The following is an 18692-nucleotide window of genomic DNA, read 5'->3' on the forward strand; positions in this document are numbered from 1 at the left end:
TCAAATGCCAGGATAGGTGGATTTGTGGGAGTAACTCTGTCATCATAATAATGTACCATTTAGCTGGAATGTTTTGTAACCCAAATCTTTATCGCTGGCTTACTTCCAGCAGTAATTAATTCCTGGTTGTTTGCAGCCCATCCTCTCCCCCTCTCAGTGGATGTACATTTGATTTTGTTGACCGCTTGTTCTTTAAAAACAAAAGGCTCTGCAATTGTTAATGCCTTCACTGCTGTTCGATGCTCATTTCCCAATTTCATCTTACTCCCAAGCAGTGATAGATTTTGACATGGTCAAATAAAACTCAAATTAATTGGATTACACACTTCACTTGGGTACCTTTCCTTCTGAACATGAAAACAGTCTCAGTTGTTTTGTTTCAGGGCTGTGAGGAAGGGAAGATGGATGGGGTTAGAAACAATAGTCAAAGAAATACCTGTTTGCATTCAGGCTTTAGGCACAAAATTTGGTTCTCGGAGGGATCTGGGTTAGATCTTGTGCTGTTCTCCTGCCAGGAAGGCATTGCAGAGATATACTGTCATCCTTGGCAGTTAACGAGATTTCACAGTTTTCCCTAGGAACTGCTTTCAAACAGCTAGCTTGAAAGTCCTATCATTGCCAACACTCCAGAAGTTGAAAAGGCTTCATAATTTGTCTACTAACATTTCTGGAGATTTCACCTTATGTCCTTTGGACTGGACTCTGCAGAGTAAACAAACACCCTTCTGATCTTCCTGGTGTCACTTGATATTTACATCAATATAGCAGTGAGAGGTTTGCAGTCTTTTACACCTGCAGAGGGTTCCTCTGAATTCTACTATGATGAGTTAAAGGGATGGGTGAAAGGAAATGTGAGTAAGTTTGAGGTCATGGGCAGGAGGATGATGGACATTATTCCTGCATGGTAGCCTCCAGCTATGAAAAACATGGACTTTTCAGAGGGTTTACTATCCCAATGTCCAGGAGACATCGTCTTCATCCAGGTTAAATGCAACAGGAAATATGCAGTTGGTCCTATAGCACTGGTCAGGACAGTGGATTGCAAATCTTAGCAGCATCAGGACATGGGGGTTCCCTTTCCTCCACTCATGGAATTTTTTCCCCTAGGTTTTCACAACTGTCAAATAGTGTTGTGGGATGTTCAGATGAAAGATTGTGCCATACAGGTACTCCCCTAGACTACTAGTATGCTACAGTACAAGTCCATAGGGAATAGGGTTGTTGAATATGGTTTGGTAATTGCAAAAAATAATAAGGGTTGGGTTTTTATATGTAGTTCTGTTCTTTGTGTTCAGCCACCAGCTGAAGTGGTAAGCCTATTGGTTCAAGTATTATGGAAGATGGGGGCAGCTACAGGCTGCTGATTATTATTCCTAGCAGGAGAGGTCTGAGAAAGATGTGCAAAAGCACAAAATTCCTCCAATTCCTGCTCATGCCTTTCCTCTCCCTGCTCCAGTCCCATTTCCATCTCTTTCCCAGAACTTACTTAGTAGACCTGCCTGAGCTGGCCAGCTGAACACCTAAAATAATCCTAAATGGCAAGTGAGTTTCCCAAGTATGTGGAGGGGGGAGAGCACACCCTCTCCCCGGGCTTTCCTGCATCTTCAGACCTCAGGATATCTCCTACCACCACCTTGATGGCAGGGTGAGCTTGCTGGGTTGGTGGGGATATGCTACACTGCCAGATTGGCTCAGCAGTTCACTGAGGCCAGATGGGAGGGAGCTCCAGATCCATGTTTGGTTTCTCAAGTAGTCAGAAGCCAGATGTGTCTTGGAGATGGCAAATTTTGGGTCAGTTATTGCTGTCCAGTGCAGACCTACTCCTAATCTGCTTTGGCATTCAAAGGTAGGATTATATAGGTGTGCAGGAACACCAATTTTTTGAAAGAAAGGACAACTTTTCTGGGGTTATCAGAGGTGGGATGAGCAGCCCTGCGGGTCTGAGGGATGCAGCCTGTGCCCTTAGAGAGCAAAGGGCAATTGCTCCCAGAGCCCAAGTTTTGCATCCTGAAGCACTGCCTGACCTTGGCCAGCAACAGGCGCCAAAGGATTTTGGAGAGAAGTCCTGCCTGCTGGGGCTGGGCAGCTCTTGCTGCAGGGACACTAACTAACTGCTCTGCTCTGCTCTTTAACCCAGACGGAGAACCCCAGCTGGCCTCCACCGTCATAGACACCATCATGGCTGGCCTGCCAGGACCACGGGGAGCCCCGGGCCCCATTGGGCCACCAGGTAATAAGTTCAGTGGAGCTGCAAACCTGTAATGATGGGAAAGATGAGCAAAAGAAATTTCTGATGGAGACTGGAGTGGCCTGTGGGGAAAGCAAGCGGTCCTCATTGGAAGGGCAGTAGAGCAGTGGGTCCAGGAGTGGGAAGGGTGGCAAAAAGTAACCAGGTTTCTTATCTGTTGATAGTGGCAGATTATTTTGCCTTTGGCAGGACACATCTTGAGAAGGGAATAATTAAAGACTGTCTTTAAGAATGGGTTGTCCGGTGAATTTGTTTATGAGAGCAGAGTTATTCTCACCACTGCTGCAATCCTGTCCTGTTGCTGTAGAGCTCCACTGAGCAGGATCTGGCCAGCTGCTCTGTGTATGCAGACTTTGCAGACTTTGGAGCTGGTTTGAACCATTCCGGATTTTCACTAGTATAACTGAAATCAGATTCTGGGATGAAAATTCAGCGGCAAGTCGTCTTTTTTCTCTGTGCTGATGGGTGGCTTAAATGATAGTATTCCTGCGAACATCAGCACTTCCCTGTATGATGCATATTTAGGAGTTAACTCCCATTAGTTTCAGAAAAGGCTTTTCCTTTCATTATGAGAGCCTTTCATTTATCCTTCAATTCCTTTATTCTTTGACTTAAGCATTTGTATGGTGCATTAATGATTGAAGCTGATTCAGCTGTACTTTGTGTATAATGTCCACATTGTTTCATCTCAAGGGTTGTGACAACTAAAGCAGAGAGGAGTATTGCTAAGTTCAGACTAAACAAATATCCTGTCCCCCATTTGCAGGTATAATTTAACAGCTACTGTTGAGATATAATTATTTTTCCAAGAGGAATGAATCTGTTAAGTGACTGTATAAAACAAGTTGACCTGTTTAGACAGTGTTTAAATCGTCCTGGAAGCAGGCTCTTCTGTGGTACAGACTTTAAAGAATTTATTGCCACTGGAGTGAGCAAAGAACAAGAGAGAGCTTTGCTTTGCCGCAGTCAGCCTCTCACTCTGGCTATGTCCAAACCCCGTCTCCTTCATGTTCATCATCAATTTTCTCACAACACTAGACAGATAGACAGACCATAGCAGGATTGTGGACTTCCCTTGCCACCAGTGAAACTGTTTCAGAAACAGCAACTGTAGTATCTTGCTCTGATGTAGCTGTTTCACGGATCTAGTTTAAGTTTTCTCAAAAGTTGTCATTTTAAACAATGGAAATGCAGCATGTTACTGACATCCTTCCTCCCTATTTTCACCTGTTTTTCCTCCCAGAGCTCTAACATCTTCCCTAGGGCATAGGGATATATTATATCAGGATGTGGGTATCCAATAAAGCAGTGTGTGATGAAGTGCTTATGCTGTAGTCCTGTGATCGATGAACAGCTCTTACCTATTGAGAGACTAAACAGAACAATCAAAGGAAGTGCATATGTTTGGAATTTAGGGTCCTCCCTTCTAAATTTCCTTAAAATTGTCTCAAATGATGATTCCTACCAGGGCCACCAGGAGCATCAGGACCCAAAGGGCCACCAGGACCTATCGGAGTCCCTGGATCACAAGTAAGGCGCTTTAGTGCTTTGGGGCTGAGGGGCAGAGTTGGGGGTTAGGTGCGAAACATCTTATTGCATAAAGAGGGAGAGTACTTTATAAGTTTAGATCTGATGTTTTGTTCCCCATGAAATTCTGTGATTTTAATACCTTTTTTCATTCTGAATTGTGTTGAGAGGTTGAAATGATTGTGCTTCCCAGGTTTTCCCTTAATCATAACAACATATCTTGCTTTGCTGTGTCAAAACATTTCACTGTGGCCTGAGTTGATGCAAAGGACCTGACATGGGCTTTATTAACACAGTGATAGAAAAATACTGCATTTCCTGTGGAACACATAAAAAGAACAAAAATGCATCAATGGGAATTCACCAATTCACCAAAGTGAATTTGTTAAGTCTACTTTTTCAGAAATAGCACTTTCTGTTAAAGAAAAATATCACAAATTCACATCAGTTTGATTATTTATCAATACAAAAATTGTGGAGGGGGGAGATAATTATGGAGTGTGATAAACTCACTGAAAAGAATTTATGGTGGAAGGAGGGCAAAGTACTCACATGGATGGAAAAAGCTGGTTAAATGGAAAGAAGTGAAGTCATGATGAATAGTAAACTGCCAAACTACTCAAAATTGTGGTTGGCTGATATAAAGGGACTCCAGTTTTGGGAAGAGTATTACTTAATGTGGAGGTAAACCAGTAACATCAATACTTAAAAGGAATCTAACATGACTAAAGAGATAAAAGTGACTGAAGAGCACAGAGAGAAAGGTTAGGTAACTTAGCAGATGGATGTAACTTAGATTACATCATCATCTTGGGATGAGAGGAAATGGCCTCAAGTTGTACCAGGGGAGGTTTAAGTTGGATATTAGGAAAAATTTCTTCACTGAAAGGGTTGTCAGGCATTGGAACAGGCTGCCCAGGGAAGTGGTGGTGTCACCATCCCTGGAAGTGTTCAAAAAAACGCATAGACAAGGCACTTCACGACATGGTTTAGTGGGCACAGTGGTGTTGGGTTGACAGTTGGACTCGATAATCTTAAAGGTCTTTTCCAACCTAAAGATTCTATGATTCTATAATTCTAGATCCTGATAAGAAGAGGTTTGGAATTGCTAGAAATAGAGATTTTTACTATGTATTTATTAATCACTTTGAAGAAGCAATGGACAACGTTAGTGAAAGTTTGCCAGTGTAGCAGAATCATTTCAATTAGTGAGTGCTCTGGAGAACAATGAGAAATTCCAGATAGATATGAACACAGTGGGAAATTTGGCAGCAAAATTACAGATGCAGTTTAACGTGATTAAATATAAGGTAATTCACAATTCATAAATAGGTTCTGTAGTAGAGTCTGGCTTTTTCACACGTAGCACACATTATAAATCTTATATTTTTTTACAACAGATTTGTGGAATTCAGTGTTCTTCAGTGTCCCCGTGTAATCACGCACTGAAAGTCACCGTTCAGAGCTGTCAAGAGCAAAGGATGCTTATGGACACTTAAGCTTTGTTCATGCTGCATGTTTGGCATAGGGCCAAGTCTGGTTTGTGCTCTACCTCGTTTGGCAGTCCTCATTAACCTCCTAAACCAGGCCTGAGTTTCTGAATCTTTTGTGGGCCCAGGGGAGACATAGCTAAGCTGGAGGCCAGGTCACTGTGCAGCTTGGTGTGAGCTGGTGGGGCTGAATGCAGGCAGGGAGCAACATTTTAATGGTGAACATTGCTGCCTCCTAGCTGGAACTGGGAGACTGCTCCTCCTTTAGACCCTTAAAACACTTCTGTCCAGTCTTGTTGGCCACTTAACCAGATGTTGAGGCTTCTCAGCTATGCTTCGAAAGACCATTTCTCTGGATGCTGAGAGGTGGGGGTTTCTGAGGGCTGTTGTTAAGCAGGTTGGCTTAAATCACCAGCAGCCTGGACTGGAGCAGTAGTCTCATTTGCTGCAGGCTCCAAGGCGATGTGCAAGTCACTTAAGGTGGAAAAAAGTGTCTTGCATATGGTCATGGGGAGCTGACATGCTGAATATAAACAAACAATATTGTTCTCTCCCTGTCTGGTTTACAGCTGTGGCTTCGCTGGGTAGATAAGTTAAGAATTTGAATCAATTTCTGCAAAGCAGTTCAATTAGTAGAAGTCTGGAGACTATGCCCTTCTTATCCATTGGTGACTGTTTTATAGATTTATTCAACCCAGGGAGCAAAATTATTAGTAGAGATTGGGCTTAATTTGAAAATTGTTTATTAGGGTGAGTGAATAGCTTCAAAATAATTTCCACTGCACAATCCAATTAATTTTCAGGTATGTATGCTTACTCATGCCACCCACTGAGGCAATTATGAAGAGGGGGAAAGTAGTGGGGATTTTTAAGCTAACCATACTATCTGTGTATTAATTTCTTCTTGGTAACTGAGAACAAGAACTATCCTGTCATACTGACCCCTTAAAAATGTTACATCAGTAGCCTGCAGTGCATTAAAGGACCCAAATAGAGGGATATGCAGAAACTATATAGGGCTCGGGATATCTGCAAACAGAGCTTCCATTGTTGTTGCTTGAGGGTAAAAGAGAATCCAGCCCAATTACTTAACGGGTGTATGAGGTTTTCAGGAGCTGAGGATTACTGGGAAATGTATTCATTACACCTACACAAAGGATGCACAGTAGAAATTAATTCCTTCTTGTTCTGCATCTCTTCTAGGGCTTACCGGGCTCTCCAGGACAACCCGGGCCAAAAGGCTCCAAAGGAGACCGAGGAGAGAGAGTAAGGTTTTACATACACAGAGAGATTCCCAGCAACATCTGGGGTGATGTCTCAGAAATTATATACAGCATAGGTCTTTCAAATTCTGTGAGACTACAGCCATGAACAATTTTAAATGTAGAGTTTCTAGGTCTTCTGCAAGAACCAAGATTGAGGGTTTACTGTACAGATAAAGGGTTGAATTGCTTGCAAAGTCTGGTGTTCCCTAAAGAGGTTCAGGTAGCAAATACAAGGTGTATGAAGGCTTGTGGAGACCAACTTTCTTCTGCCAACCAAAGCTCTTTAGCATGGAGTATTTTGAGTGGTCTAACTGAACTCTTCCTTCTGTGGCAATAAGGCAGTAAAAGCTCATCAGACTTTTCCTGAACCAAAGCCATTCCCCAGGTGAAATTATGTTCTTAATATATTTGGAATATTAAAATCATGTTCTTAATATGTTTATGTGCTATACCCCAGTCCTTGATGGGTGGTCAAGTGCTAATAACTAAGCCTAGAAAGAGGGGCTGTTTGAATGTTATTTCCAAACTGGTGAAGTTTAGGAAAAAACAAAGAAAAATCTTAACAAGGGTATAAATGTGTCAGATTCTCAGTCCAGCATTAAGCACCAGGAAGGGTTTCAAAGTGGCATTTGGGCCTTCAGCTGCTTCTGTTCAGCTTACTCTCCAAAAGGCCATGGTCTTTGAAATCTCCTCTGAGAGACATTAGGAGCACAAAATCATTTGAGAATGTAGTATGTGGTGGAGGATCATTCAGCAATTAGATCTGCAAAATGTAGAAGTGGGGACAGATGGACTGTGGACAATCACTAAGACCCTAGTGTGGAGCAGAATCAAAGAAAGGAAGAAACATAAGGAGAAAAATACTGGTTGGTACCTCTAAAATGATGGATGTCTGCAGTGGTGGTTGCATTGACACAGCCTTGTGCCACAGCTGTAGGAAACAAGTTCCCTTTTCTTCCAAGTGCCACTTTTACCGTCACATAGGTGGAGGTGAACATGGAGGTCACCACCTGTAAATGGGTGGCTGTAGATGATGTGCTTCCCCCATATGACAGCATCTCCTCCTCTTCCATTTCTGCTCACTCTTCCAATCCAAAAGACAGAGGGATGTCTCAAAGAGCTAGGAAAGACAAATACAAATTGGTTAACTCCAATTTGATGACTTTCCAAACTCATGACAATAACCAGCAACAGACTTAAACTAAGTTCCTCTCTCCAGACTGTGTGCAAGGAGAGCAAGACCAGGTGGCTTCTTTCATTCCTTCCTGAGGCACTTCATGCCAAGGAGCAGGGGAAATCTGAGGCTGGAGCACATATGCTTTTAAAATGCTCTGTTTTAGTGTGGTATCTGCATATTGCTTTGGGTGCCTGCTCCCTCTTCTTACATAAGAAATCACTTGGAGCCCCCTGAAAGACAGAGACCATTTTAAGTGACTGTTAGAATTTTCTTAATAACAGTTTCCTTGTGCAGATCAGCCACTTTGGGCATGTATTAGCTTTACTAATAGATTAGAGACTGATGCATTTGTGGGACTAGAATTTAAGATTCTGATAGAGAGCAAAACCTTAACTGATGAGATCTCAGCACAGGTTACCGACTACAGCTCATTGCCATTAAAAGTTACTTTTCAGTTAAAAAAAAAAAAAAGGCATGGTATATGGCGAAGTGTCAAGTTTCCATCCAGGAAACTGATAAGAGCTCTTTCTCTATGATTCATTTAACATTTTCCTTTAGTTTGTGGTTGACCATATTGCTTAGACTTATTTTGAAACAAAAACTTTGTTGCACTGTGTCTGTTCAGTACAGACACATCCTTTAGACTTTGTTTTTTGTTCCCTCCTTGTTAGATATTCAGAATCGTAACTCTCCTTCCAGGTTTGGGACAAATGAGATTTTCAAATATGAGAATGTCTTGCTAAATAGAAAAAATAAATTCTATTTCCTGTCCTTCCTCTGTTAGCATGGAAAGTGAAGCCAATTGCTTTTTCTGGCAGAATTTCTGTAGGATGTTCTGTGTGCTTTTTGTCTTTTTTGAGTGTGGATTTGAATGCTGGTTTTGACAACTACATGCTGCAATTTTGGGTTTGGTGGATACAAATTAGAGCTAGCTTTACACAGCGGAGGAGCTATGCAGCTGCAAAGAAAAGCAGAGGAGGTTTTACAATATCTGTTGAGAGTCAAGAAAATGTTATTATACATTCTTCCTGCTTAATCTCAGACAGAACAGACGTAGAAGAGACCTGAAGCAGTCTGAGCGCATCCCCTGGATGGCACATCTATATGTGTGCCGCTCACGATCAGCTTCTGTTCATCTTATTCTTAAACAGCGCCAGTGAGGGTTACACCACATCATCTCCAGGCAGTCTTCAGAGGTACAGCTAGTGAGGGCCTGAGGTAAAAGATAGTTCTAACATCCAGCCTAAATATCCTTTGATCCCCTTAAAGCTGATAACATCCTTTCCCATTCCCCCTAGACACAGAGAACAGTCTGTTTATGTATTTTGAGTGCGTTGTTATGTCTCCTTTCTGTAATTTGCTGCTTGCCTGTGCTTTTTCACAGGCCTTGCTCTCTCTAGTGCAGAATCCAAGTATTTTCCTTTGAAGATGCTCAAAGGACCTGATAAATTGGGCCTTCCTCCCAGCGCTCTTCGTGTCGATACGGGCCTTTGTCTAGTGCTGGCTAGCTGCTCACCGAGCACTGCACAGCTCTCTGTAGTAATGTGTTGTAGATGCCCAAGGCCCATTGGTTTTACACAAAGCAGCTCTCCCTTTCTGGCAAATACTACAAAAAGGTGCCACCAGCTAGGTAGTTTTTTTGGGGAAAAAAGGATGAGGCTGTTTCTGTGGATGTCGAGGGGAGGAGAGCCAGGTTAAATATATGGCTGTTTCATCAATGGATTTCTAAAGATGGTTGTAAATTTTTCCACCTCTTCCCAAACTCCTGCTTTCTCATTAAATAATCTATAGCTTTTCTCCTGATCAGGGATTCTGCTCTGCCCCAGCGTGCTCCAGGGTGGAAAACCTATGCTGCAGAGGAATACAGAGGGAAAAAAGATGCTCAGTTCAATGGCATTTCGTTCTGCCCCAAATCAACACATACCATTTCAAAATGTTTCTGTTTAAAAAAAACAAAAAAAGAACAACCCCCGCCCACTGAGAACAATGTGAAAATTAGCACAGCAGGAAAAAGAAATGAACCAACCAAAATATTGTATGTGTGTTTTGATCAGTAGTTGTTGGGGTTAATGCAGGGATATGTGTGTGGAGCAGGAGGCAGATTAAATCTGTGCTCTGTGGGAGTCCTGGGCTCTGTTTGCTGTCTGGGGCAGCATCAGCCCATCAGTTTTACTAGAGAGAAGAATGCGGTATCTTTGTAAAAAACAAGTCTCCAGCCAAATTCCTTCCTGGTATAATGTAACTGACTGCTGTAAAGTTCAAAAAAATTGCTAATCGTCTTACTGAGAGGGTACTGAGCTGAGTAGCTCTGTATCGAACCAAACTTCTCCAAAGTGTGATGGGATTTGGAGATGATACTTGACAGAAAGCCATGACCCCCTTTTGCTGTCTCTAAGTGATAATGTCAAGGGAGAGGAATTTTTTTCATATTATCCCAAGTGTAAGGTTTTTCATTAAGCCATCTTAATTCCACTAGTAAAAACTACACTCTGTTCTTGTCAAATGGAAAAATATCTCCTAATGACACTTACTTTATTTCCAACAGGGGCAAGCAGGTCTGACTGGAGAGAGGGGCATTAAGGGATTTCCTGTAAGTGATGTACTTGCGGGTGTGTGCAAGACTCAGATGGGTTTGGTGCCTGCGTGACACCATAAATACCACCTAGCTGGACTGCAGCTGGTTCAACCAGCTCTCAGATGCAATGCTTAGGTCAACTGTTTCCAGCTTAGACGTTTGTTCAATAGGCAACCTCACCTTAACCTATTCCTCTGTAAATGAAACATGGTCTTCCTGCATGTTAAGCATAGTGCTGAAATGCCATGATTAGGAAGGCATCACGCCAACAGAGATGTGCTTTGCTTGCAGATCCCCTCTAGCCAAACCTTGGCAGACAGAAGCCTCCTTCCTGCCCCGTGAGGTTCCTGGCTCTACCAGAGCCCAAAGGTGGACACTGTTAAACAACTCAAAGTACATCAGCTGCCCTCAACTCCTTCTTGCACCTTGGTCTGCCAAGCTGAGCTAGAAACCCTTTAATGAGATTAAGAGATGTCTCCAAATGAGTTCTTGGCAATACCTGAACAGGGGCACACAGGAGATGTCTGCACTGGCACATACGGCTAGGGTGCAAACAAACCAGTGGAGATGAAGGTTGGCTGAAAGCGAGCTGGTGGAGCAAGTTGGGGTTTTTGGCTGGCAGCATCCAGAGAGGTCCTAGGTCCTCTGGGAGGTTTTTCTTCTCTCTTCCTTAATTCCATCTCATCATTTTGTACGATTCACACAACCTTTTCTTCAGTCCTTCCTCCCACACCCATCCCTGCTTTGCAAGTATCTCAGGGATGTCCAACAAGTTTGAGGAGCCCAGGCATTTTATTTACCAGTTTGTTAGACCTTTCCCTTGTTTTATGTTTAGCTTGTGGTTTAATCTCTCCATGTCATCTGTTATTTGAGAAATGCATGAACTTCCTGGTTAGGGGGGGACATCAGACCAATGTTCACAGCACATAGGGATCTTTGTTCAAGAAAAGCTTAATGAGCATCTTCAGAGGCAGAAAGTGATGTGACTAATAATGAAAGCAGAATGGAGGAGTTTATGTTCTAAATCAAAGATGGACATGTGCATATTTGGGGGAGGGGAACAGTATTTTTATCTTGGTGTGAGATAAAAGCTTTGCTCATTGAGATCTTCATGAGATGTATATAGTCTTGTTGTGGGCCCAGGCCATGGCAGCCAGCTCCTCCTGCAGCTTGGCCACTCCTGGCCAAGTTTGTCAGGGTTAGAAATGGTGATGACCTCCTGGGAAGCTGGTGGGAGCCAGGACAGAGGTCATGAGACCACTTTGGCCCTTAGCATGAAGTGCCAGAGAGTCAGCTTGTTTTCTGCTGGTGAAACGCTTCTGCCTTTAATTTATTCCTTTGGAGGGAAGGGATGCAAGTGATCCTGGGCAGGCACATAAAAACAAATTTCTGTTTCTTGTCTGTTTTAGGGTGAACCAGGCAAGAAGGGTGAGGAAGGTGACAAAGGTGCTGATGTAAGCATGTATTTCTACTGGTTTTTTACTTTCCTTTTTGTCTCTTCACTGTGCTTCAACCCTATTCCCTTTGGCAGGATGCTTTGTGGAGGGCAAGGGTCCTGTCCACAGTTAAAAGTGCAGAGCAAGAGATTATTTGAACCTTGGGTTTCACCTTAATACGTGCTAGAAATCCTGGTCTTTGAGGTTTCCTTGGCCATGTTGTCAGCTGCCCTCTCACCATGCTCTCTGAACACCTCCTCAGTCCCCAGTGGTTGTTCTGCCACACAGAGCTGCTACAAGGTAGGGAATTACTCCCTCACTGTCCCTCCCACACGCTCAGGGACAGACTCCGGAAGACATCAAATTGCATGTGCAGAGAGAGAGCTCGAGTTCTCACATATTTGCTCTCCCACCTTAAAATACTTCCCAACATCTATCTGTCCCTTCAAGCCCATATCTAAGGCAATGGGGGCAACAAACTACAGCCTGAGTGTACGTGAAAGTACGTGGCCCGGCTAGGAGCAATGCGAGAGGCAGCGTGAAGCCCATCAGGATGTGCTTGCTTGCCACTGTTCCAGTTTATAAGGGAGCAGCAAGATGGTGCTAGCCACACGTCCCGGTTTCCTGGTGTACCAACAAAGAGAAAGCCTGAACTGATGTTCAGAGTAAATGTCAGGTGAGGGCAAAACCCGTTCGCCAGGTAGTTCAGCATAGTTGTTAACATAAGCTGCACATTATTAAGGTCTGACAGGAATATACACCCTGGGTTTGGCCCACTGCAGAAGCAGGAACCAAACTGAAAGGCTTGGCTTTGGGTCAGAGGCTCTGCAAATGTGCGTATAACTGAGAAGTTTTTCTTTAAATAGGAATTTCACCTGCATTTCTACTTAACCCTTGCAACTTATCTCCCCTTTTACATCTTTTCTTTTTTAAAAATTCACACTGCATAGTTTGGTATTGTGGAGGCAACATTGTGAACAAAGAGGCTTATTCTGCAACATACACAGATGTTAGTTTTCTTTTCCTTCTTGCAGGGGGAAGGTGTTCAACAACTTCGAGAAGCTCTGAAGATTTTAGCTGAGAGGGTATTAATTCTTGAGCACATGATAGGAATTCATGGTAAGCGTTGCTAAGGTTTTCATTTCTAGGCAGCTGGGGGCTCTGTTCGGGCAGCTGCTTGATGGTTAAACATCCAGTCTCCTAAACTCTCTGTCTAGTGTCAATTTAAGCTGGGTTTTCGAAACTAGGTACCCAACATGACTTAAAGGATGCTTAGAACTGTTGAGGACCTAGAGCTTCCACCAACTGCACTAGTTACTCTGGCTTTACATTAGTAGGTGAAATGACCCCCACAATAATTTTTATTACAATTCAGAAAGCCAAGTCACGAGCAGCAGCTCAATCCATGTGGCACAGATCATCTACCAGCTTCCCAGGGAGCTGCTTGTTCAAGTCTTTAGGCCAGATCATTTAATCCTGTTAATAGTGCCTTCCAAATTACTTTAACACCACTGAGGCCCTGGCCTTGTGTAGCACTATATTTTACAGAGAAAGCCCACACAGTGCTACATGCTACCCTGAAAACCAGTGATCCCTGAACATCTTGGGATTATAACTTACATAAAAGCTATTTTCACAATCAGCTTTAAAGAAAGTCTCATGTGTTCTTTATTCAGGTAGATTTTAAGTTTTCTGTTGAGGCTATTTGCCATTGCTGGTACAGTGTGTGGCATCATCCCTTAATGAGTGTTTTCTTTCCTTAAGCAGAGTATGGACTTGTGCAATCATCACAGATCAGACTTCTCCCTTTGGGGTACTCGAGGATCAATTCTCTCACAGCTGCCAAAAGTTGCTGTGCCAATTTCTCCCCCTTCAGAAACACAGTAGAGGCAAAATGTTGTTTAGATCTACTATTCCAGCCTGTGAGAAGCAAGCCTGTTCCTTGGCACCGAGATGAGCATTTTTTAACCAAGTCCCATAGCACTTTTCTTTCTTATTTTCTCCTTGACACATGGCACCTCATTCCTGGCCTTGCTTGTAAAGCAACCTGCTCACACCTTCCTTCAGATTGACATCCACTTTTATTATGAAGTGGCCTTTGGATATTGATTTAGCCTGTGAAAATGCTAAACAGCTAAAATGTCCAGCAGTTCCTAAGCAAGTGACTTAAAGTGTATCTATTACTGTGCAGTAAGACAGCATGCTTTGAAAGCCCACAAGCTCCTCCTGGAGCCAGCACAGTGCTAAAATGAAAATGCCACTGGGCACATCAGAGCCAAAACAGTGTCAGTGCACGGTGCTCCGTTATATGGCTGAACTGGCTGGGGTCTCAGCACTGCTCTTCATTGTTCTGTGGCCGTGTGTCTTTTAGAGGCCCAAAGTACTATTTCGAGAAGCAATAGGCAGCAACAGCTTAAGCTTTTCGGGAAATCATGAATCACGAACCCGTGATTTAACCACAATCACCCTGACCTTACCTCTGCATTAATCCTAGTTTGCTTCATATTTTCATTGGATTTTATACACCAGGGGCAGGAAGAGATGTTTTTATGCTGCTTTGCTTTCAGGTACCAGGAAGATGCCCACTAGATAACCTAGGCAGCAATCCATGCCCAGCCAGTACATTCCCCGGGCAGGAGGGGAAGGGGAACCCAGTGCATAAGCACAGTGCAGTGTATTTACAGGACCCAGGGCCTGGCCCTCCATTATCTTTTACTTTGTACCTTCATTTAAACTAGTATAAAGCAAAATGAGGAAGCTTGGGTAGGCACTGGGGCTTGGACTGCGGGATTCATGCAGCTTTGCCCCTGCAGAACTGCTTAGTTTATCTATTTTATACATTGTCTGGCAATACAGCAGCAACAAGGCATGCGCTGCTGTTATTTTGAAACGGTCATTTTCGCAAACCATTTTTACTGACATGAATATATTTTCTGTTATTACTTGGGATGGAGGTGAGTTATTTATACCCATGAATACTTCTATACCAGTGTAACTGCATCAGCAAAAATGGATGGGTTTTAATTACACAGTGTAGTTAAGGCCATATTTAAACACCTATACTGTATGACTTTTTATATAAATAGTTCCTTTTTTATCCAATAACAGTATAGATAATTATATTTTTACTCTGTGCTTTTGAGATAGTTCCATTCTTTAACTTAAGACATATTTTAGGCCCTACAAAAATACTGTTTAGAAAGAGAACTCGGAAAGTAAGGCATTTTTTCCTTGTGCAGTTATGCTCATCCCTTTACGTGTATATGGTTTAAAAAAAACCACAACAGAAAAAGACATAAAATAACAAAACAGAATATCCTTGAGCACAGACCTCCCTGCACTGAAAAGCACCACACTGGTTTAAATCACCCAGCGCCAACTATCTGGTCATGTTCCCACCGTAGGTGTTAAGGATTTTACCACAGGTTCCTGGGCAGCCCAACTCAGCCCAGCTTTAAAGACCCACGCAGAAATGCCAATTGCATGCTCTCATTTTCCCAAGAAAGTTCACAATCGGTGTGGTTTCCAAAACCACAGCCACCCAAGCAACAAGGCAAAACATACCAGCAAACAAACCAATTCTCTGCAATGGGAGGGCAGTTTGGGATTATCTAGCCTAGCAAACTGCAGAGAGCAGCCCAGCGGTGTTTACTTCCAGCGAATGCAGCACAAATCCTCTGGCAGCCAAACGCTCACTTGAAACAGAAATGCTGCCTCGTGGGATCAAACCAAGGCTGGGTGTCTGGCTTGTGAGGTTGGGCTTTTGGCAGGGAAACAAGCAAATGTCCATCTCTGAAGGCAAAAGGAAGAAGAAACTAGGGTGTTAAAAATGATGAGGCAGCATCAGGTTATCAGCATCTGTTGCTGACTGCTGGAAAAATAGAATAGTGGCTGTAGTCAAATGTGTATTTAGCTTTGCAAGACAGGATGCTGTAGAAAGAGGATGCGTGTGTTACCATGAGGCATGCTGGGAGAATGGAGAGCTAATATTTATTCCCAGCTTTATTGCTAATTTGGCTGTAGTGGAGGGCAGATCAATCCTTTTGTTCAATCCTTTCAGTGCCTGAAAATGTCCTCCTTTACAAGGAGTGAAATGGTACTTAAACCCTCAGGAGCTTCACTTCCCAGTGACCACTTGGCCTCATCCTTCAATAACAGGAATCTGTGGGCAATGCTGAGTAGCAGCTATAGCCCAAGCAAATTTATAATTAATAACAGTGCTTTAGAAATGGAATTACAAATGGCAACAGGACCTGCCGGGCTATGTACAGTAAGAGTACCTGCCCCAAAGAGTTTAGACAGAGCAGAGGGAAAAGACCTAACATAGGAGTAGTGTGACAGCAGCAAACATGTTAAGTGCCACAGTTGCTTGCTGGATGGAAAGACAACAGGAAGGACGACACTTCTTCCAGAAGAGGTATCATTCAGAAGGGCCCATTTACTCTTTCCTTAGCCTCCGTCTTTTAAATAGCGCTCTCCCGTGACTTTCTCTCCTTACAGACTCTTTATCTTCCATTGAGCCAGGCTCTGGACAAGATGTGATCCCGGGCTCCCCTCTGCGAACCAACATCAAGATCAAACGTGGAGGACCCCAGCAGCCGCAGGCCTACCAGATCCTCTCTTCACTGCTGGATGACAGTGAAGCCAAAAGGAGAAGCAATCGGATGAAGTAGGAGCATCTGTGTGTTCTCCATGCCTTTCACCAGTTAAAGATACAGTATCCCAGTGCTTAATTGCAGAGTGCAAATGAAGTGGGTAGGAGGCTGCAGTGTTGGCAGTTGGAGGGTTTCCTTACCTGGCCAATACTATGTCCTTATTGCAGGGAATGTCTTATCCATAGCTCAGAGAGGGTCTTATGAATGTTTTTCTTGATTTTGTTGTTTTGCCTTTGGAATACCAGATGGCAGGTATCCTCAGAAGCTGTCTACAGAAATGACACCTCCTGACTCTGTCTCAAGAGTTTAGTCCTCCCCTTGTTTCCTCACTGCCCTTGAAAGTTACTCAGTTAAAGCACTGCTTAACTGGCTGAGACAATCAGTCCCATCTAGACTCAAAGCCAAGCCTTAGCCCTGTCCATTGGTATAGTTGATGGCATCTGTTTTTATTCCATGTGGTGGTGTGATGCTGACTTTCCAGGTGAAGATACCCCTTTCATAGGCTATTAAAGCATTCCTACCTGCAAGGTTTTCTTTTAAGCAAAGAACAAATTGGAAAATTCAAAGAACTTTTAAAACTGTTACTCTGAAAATTCAGGTTACTCTTTGGAATTTAGCATCAAAATCTTGGCTTTTCATGTAGCTTATTTCTATTCGTGGTTAGCTAAGCAAGGACTTTTGATGCAAATGTTCATGGCAACATTGGTTTTCTATCTACAGTGAGATTAGACTGTTTCTGTGAAAATATAGAGCAGTTTGTATGAGATATGATGGAATTGTGCAAGAATTTTCCCATATTGTGTTCAGCTTGTGCATACATCCAGAGATAATTAAGTAGTAGCAATAACTATTCACAGAAAAGGATATTTTGCAATAGTTTCTTAATCCTACATCAATACGGAAAAATGTTTTCACACTATTTCATTTTTGTCTTGTGAGTAAATCCTTGCCATTTGAATCTAGAGACAGTGTAGTAGCAAACCACAGCCTAAGGAATGAGAGTCTTGTCAAGAGCTTATCTTGCACTGGGAGTTAAATACAAAGTCATTTTACTTTTTGCAATAACTTGTTATTTTGGGGGAAGTCCCAGCTCCAGGGTTAAGTTGTTGAACCTGCCCTTCAGTGACAAATGAATCACTACACCTGCTGTACAAACCAAATCGGACAAGTTGATATCATTCATGTAGACAGTGATTTTTGTTTGAAAGGGTGAGGACTAACCAACAGAACCAATGGTGCCTTTTTTTTTTTTTTTTTTTTTTTGTATCTTTATTTCCCTCCCCTCCTGCTCCATTCTGACAGTTTTCAAATTCAGCCTGGGACAAAAGTGAGGAAACTGAGTTTGTGTTTGTCATTTTATGTCGTTAAGTCAGGTAAATTTGTGACATTCTGTCTGGTTCCTAGTGCAAGATACAGCTATCTGAAAAAGGCAAACTGTACTGCTACAATATTTCTGTGAAAAAAATTAAGGAGCTCTGCCAGCCCAGTGTTAGCCACACATTAAATTAACTTTCCGTATACATAGTAAATATTGTAGACCTACAGAGACATCAGCACATCCAAATCTTTCCTCCGAAGAGCATTGTATTTTCAGAAATGAACAGGTTACAGGCTACTTCAGGATGACTGAATTCACTATATGTCTTTATTTGGCCCTGGTCTTTAGAAATTCAATCATCCCTCTCAAAACAGGTGAAATGGTGTAAGTTGATGCTGAGCAGGCACCAGAAACTTGTCCTCCTGCAGAAGCTTTTTACTGCTGTACAGCTAAAAAATAAACATCCTTGGTTTAAGCTGGCTTGGAGGCTGCAGTAAATGCATTTACTTGCCCTGCTTTTGAATCCTCGCGCTGCTTGGCTAATGCCAGTGCTGGAGCTCATTCAGCAGTCAACCCATGTAGTTCAGGTTGTACAGGCTGTACTTCCGTATGCTCAAGTTTTCCTTTGTACATTTACATTTCAAAGAAACAAGCCCAAAGCGTTACAAAAGTTTGGGGAGTTGAAGGCAAGGTACAATCAGGTGCTCTCTTTCCCTGAGACTCAAACATCTGAAGTGAATGCAGAGTATTGCCAAGAGCTGATGCTTCAGGCTCCAGCATTCCTTTGCCTGCCTGTACTCTGAATTACAGCTGGAGCGTGATGCAGTCAGAAAGCAAGAAAGCAAGTAAAACTGCCCAAGTCAAGCAAGTTACTGACCTCAAGCAGTTGTCCTGTGTTCATAATCCTTTTGGCAGAATGAAATAAAGAAGTCTCCTGAATGCATCTTAGTTTCAAATCCAGCACCAACTCTTAATCCAGTGCTAACTCTAACAACAGTATG

General features: G+C 42.8%; 1 protein-coding gene across 1 annotated transcript in view; it reads left to right on the forward strand.

The window, feature by feature from the left end:
* The window catches only part of COL26A1 (collagen, type XXVI, alpha 1), a 175541-nt gene extending 159058 nt beyond the window's left edge, over positions 1–16483 (forward strand). Inside the window, exons 8-15 of the mRNA XM_010573524.1 lie at positions 2138–2230; positions 3735–3778; positions 6469–6531; positions 7144–7152; positions 10253–10297; positions 11692–11736; positions 12753–12837; positions 16219–16483. Of these exons, the coding sequence (XP_010571826.1) occupies positions 2138–2230; positions 3735–3778; positions 6469–6531; positions 7144–7152; positions 10253–10297; positions 11692–11736; positions 12753–12837; positions 16219–16391 (557 nt within the window). The 3' untranslated portion in view covers positions 16392–16483. The remainder of the gene's footprint in view (positions 1–2137; positions 2231–3734; positions 3779–6468; positions 6532–7143; positions 7153–10252; positions 10298–11691; positions 11737–12752; positions 12838–16218) is intronic.
* The last annotated feature ends 2209 nt before the right edge of the window (positions 16484–18692 follow it).

The sequence above is a fragment of the Haliaeetus leucocephalus genome, unplaced genomic scaffold (assembly GCF_000737465.1).
Source record: "Haliaeetus leucocephalus isolate CR32 unplaced genomic scaffold, Haliaeetus_leucocephalus-4.0 Scaffold395, whole genome shotgun sequence".
In the NCBI taxonomy this organism is placed as follows: Eukaryota; Metazoa; Chordata; class Aves; order Accipitriformes; family Accipitridae; genus Haliaeetus; species Haliaeetus leucocephalus.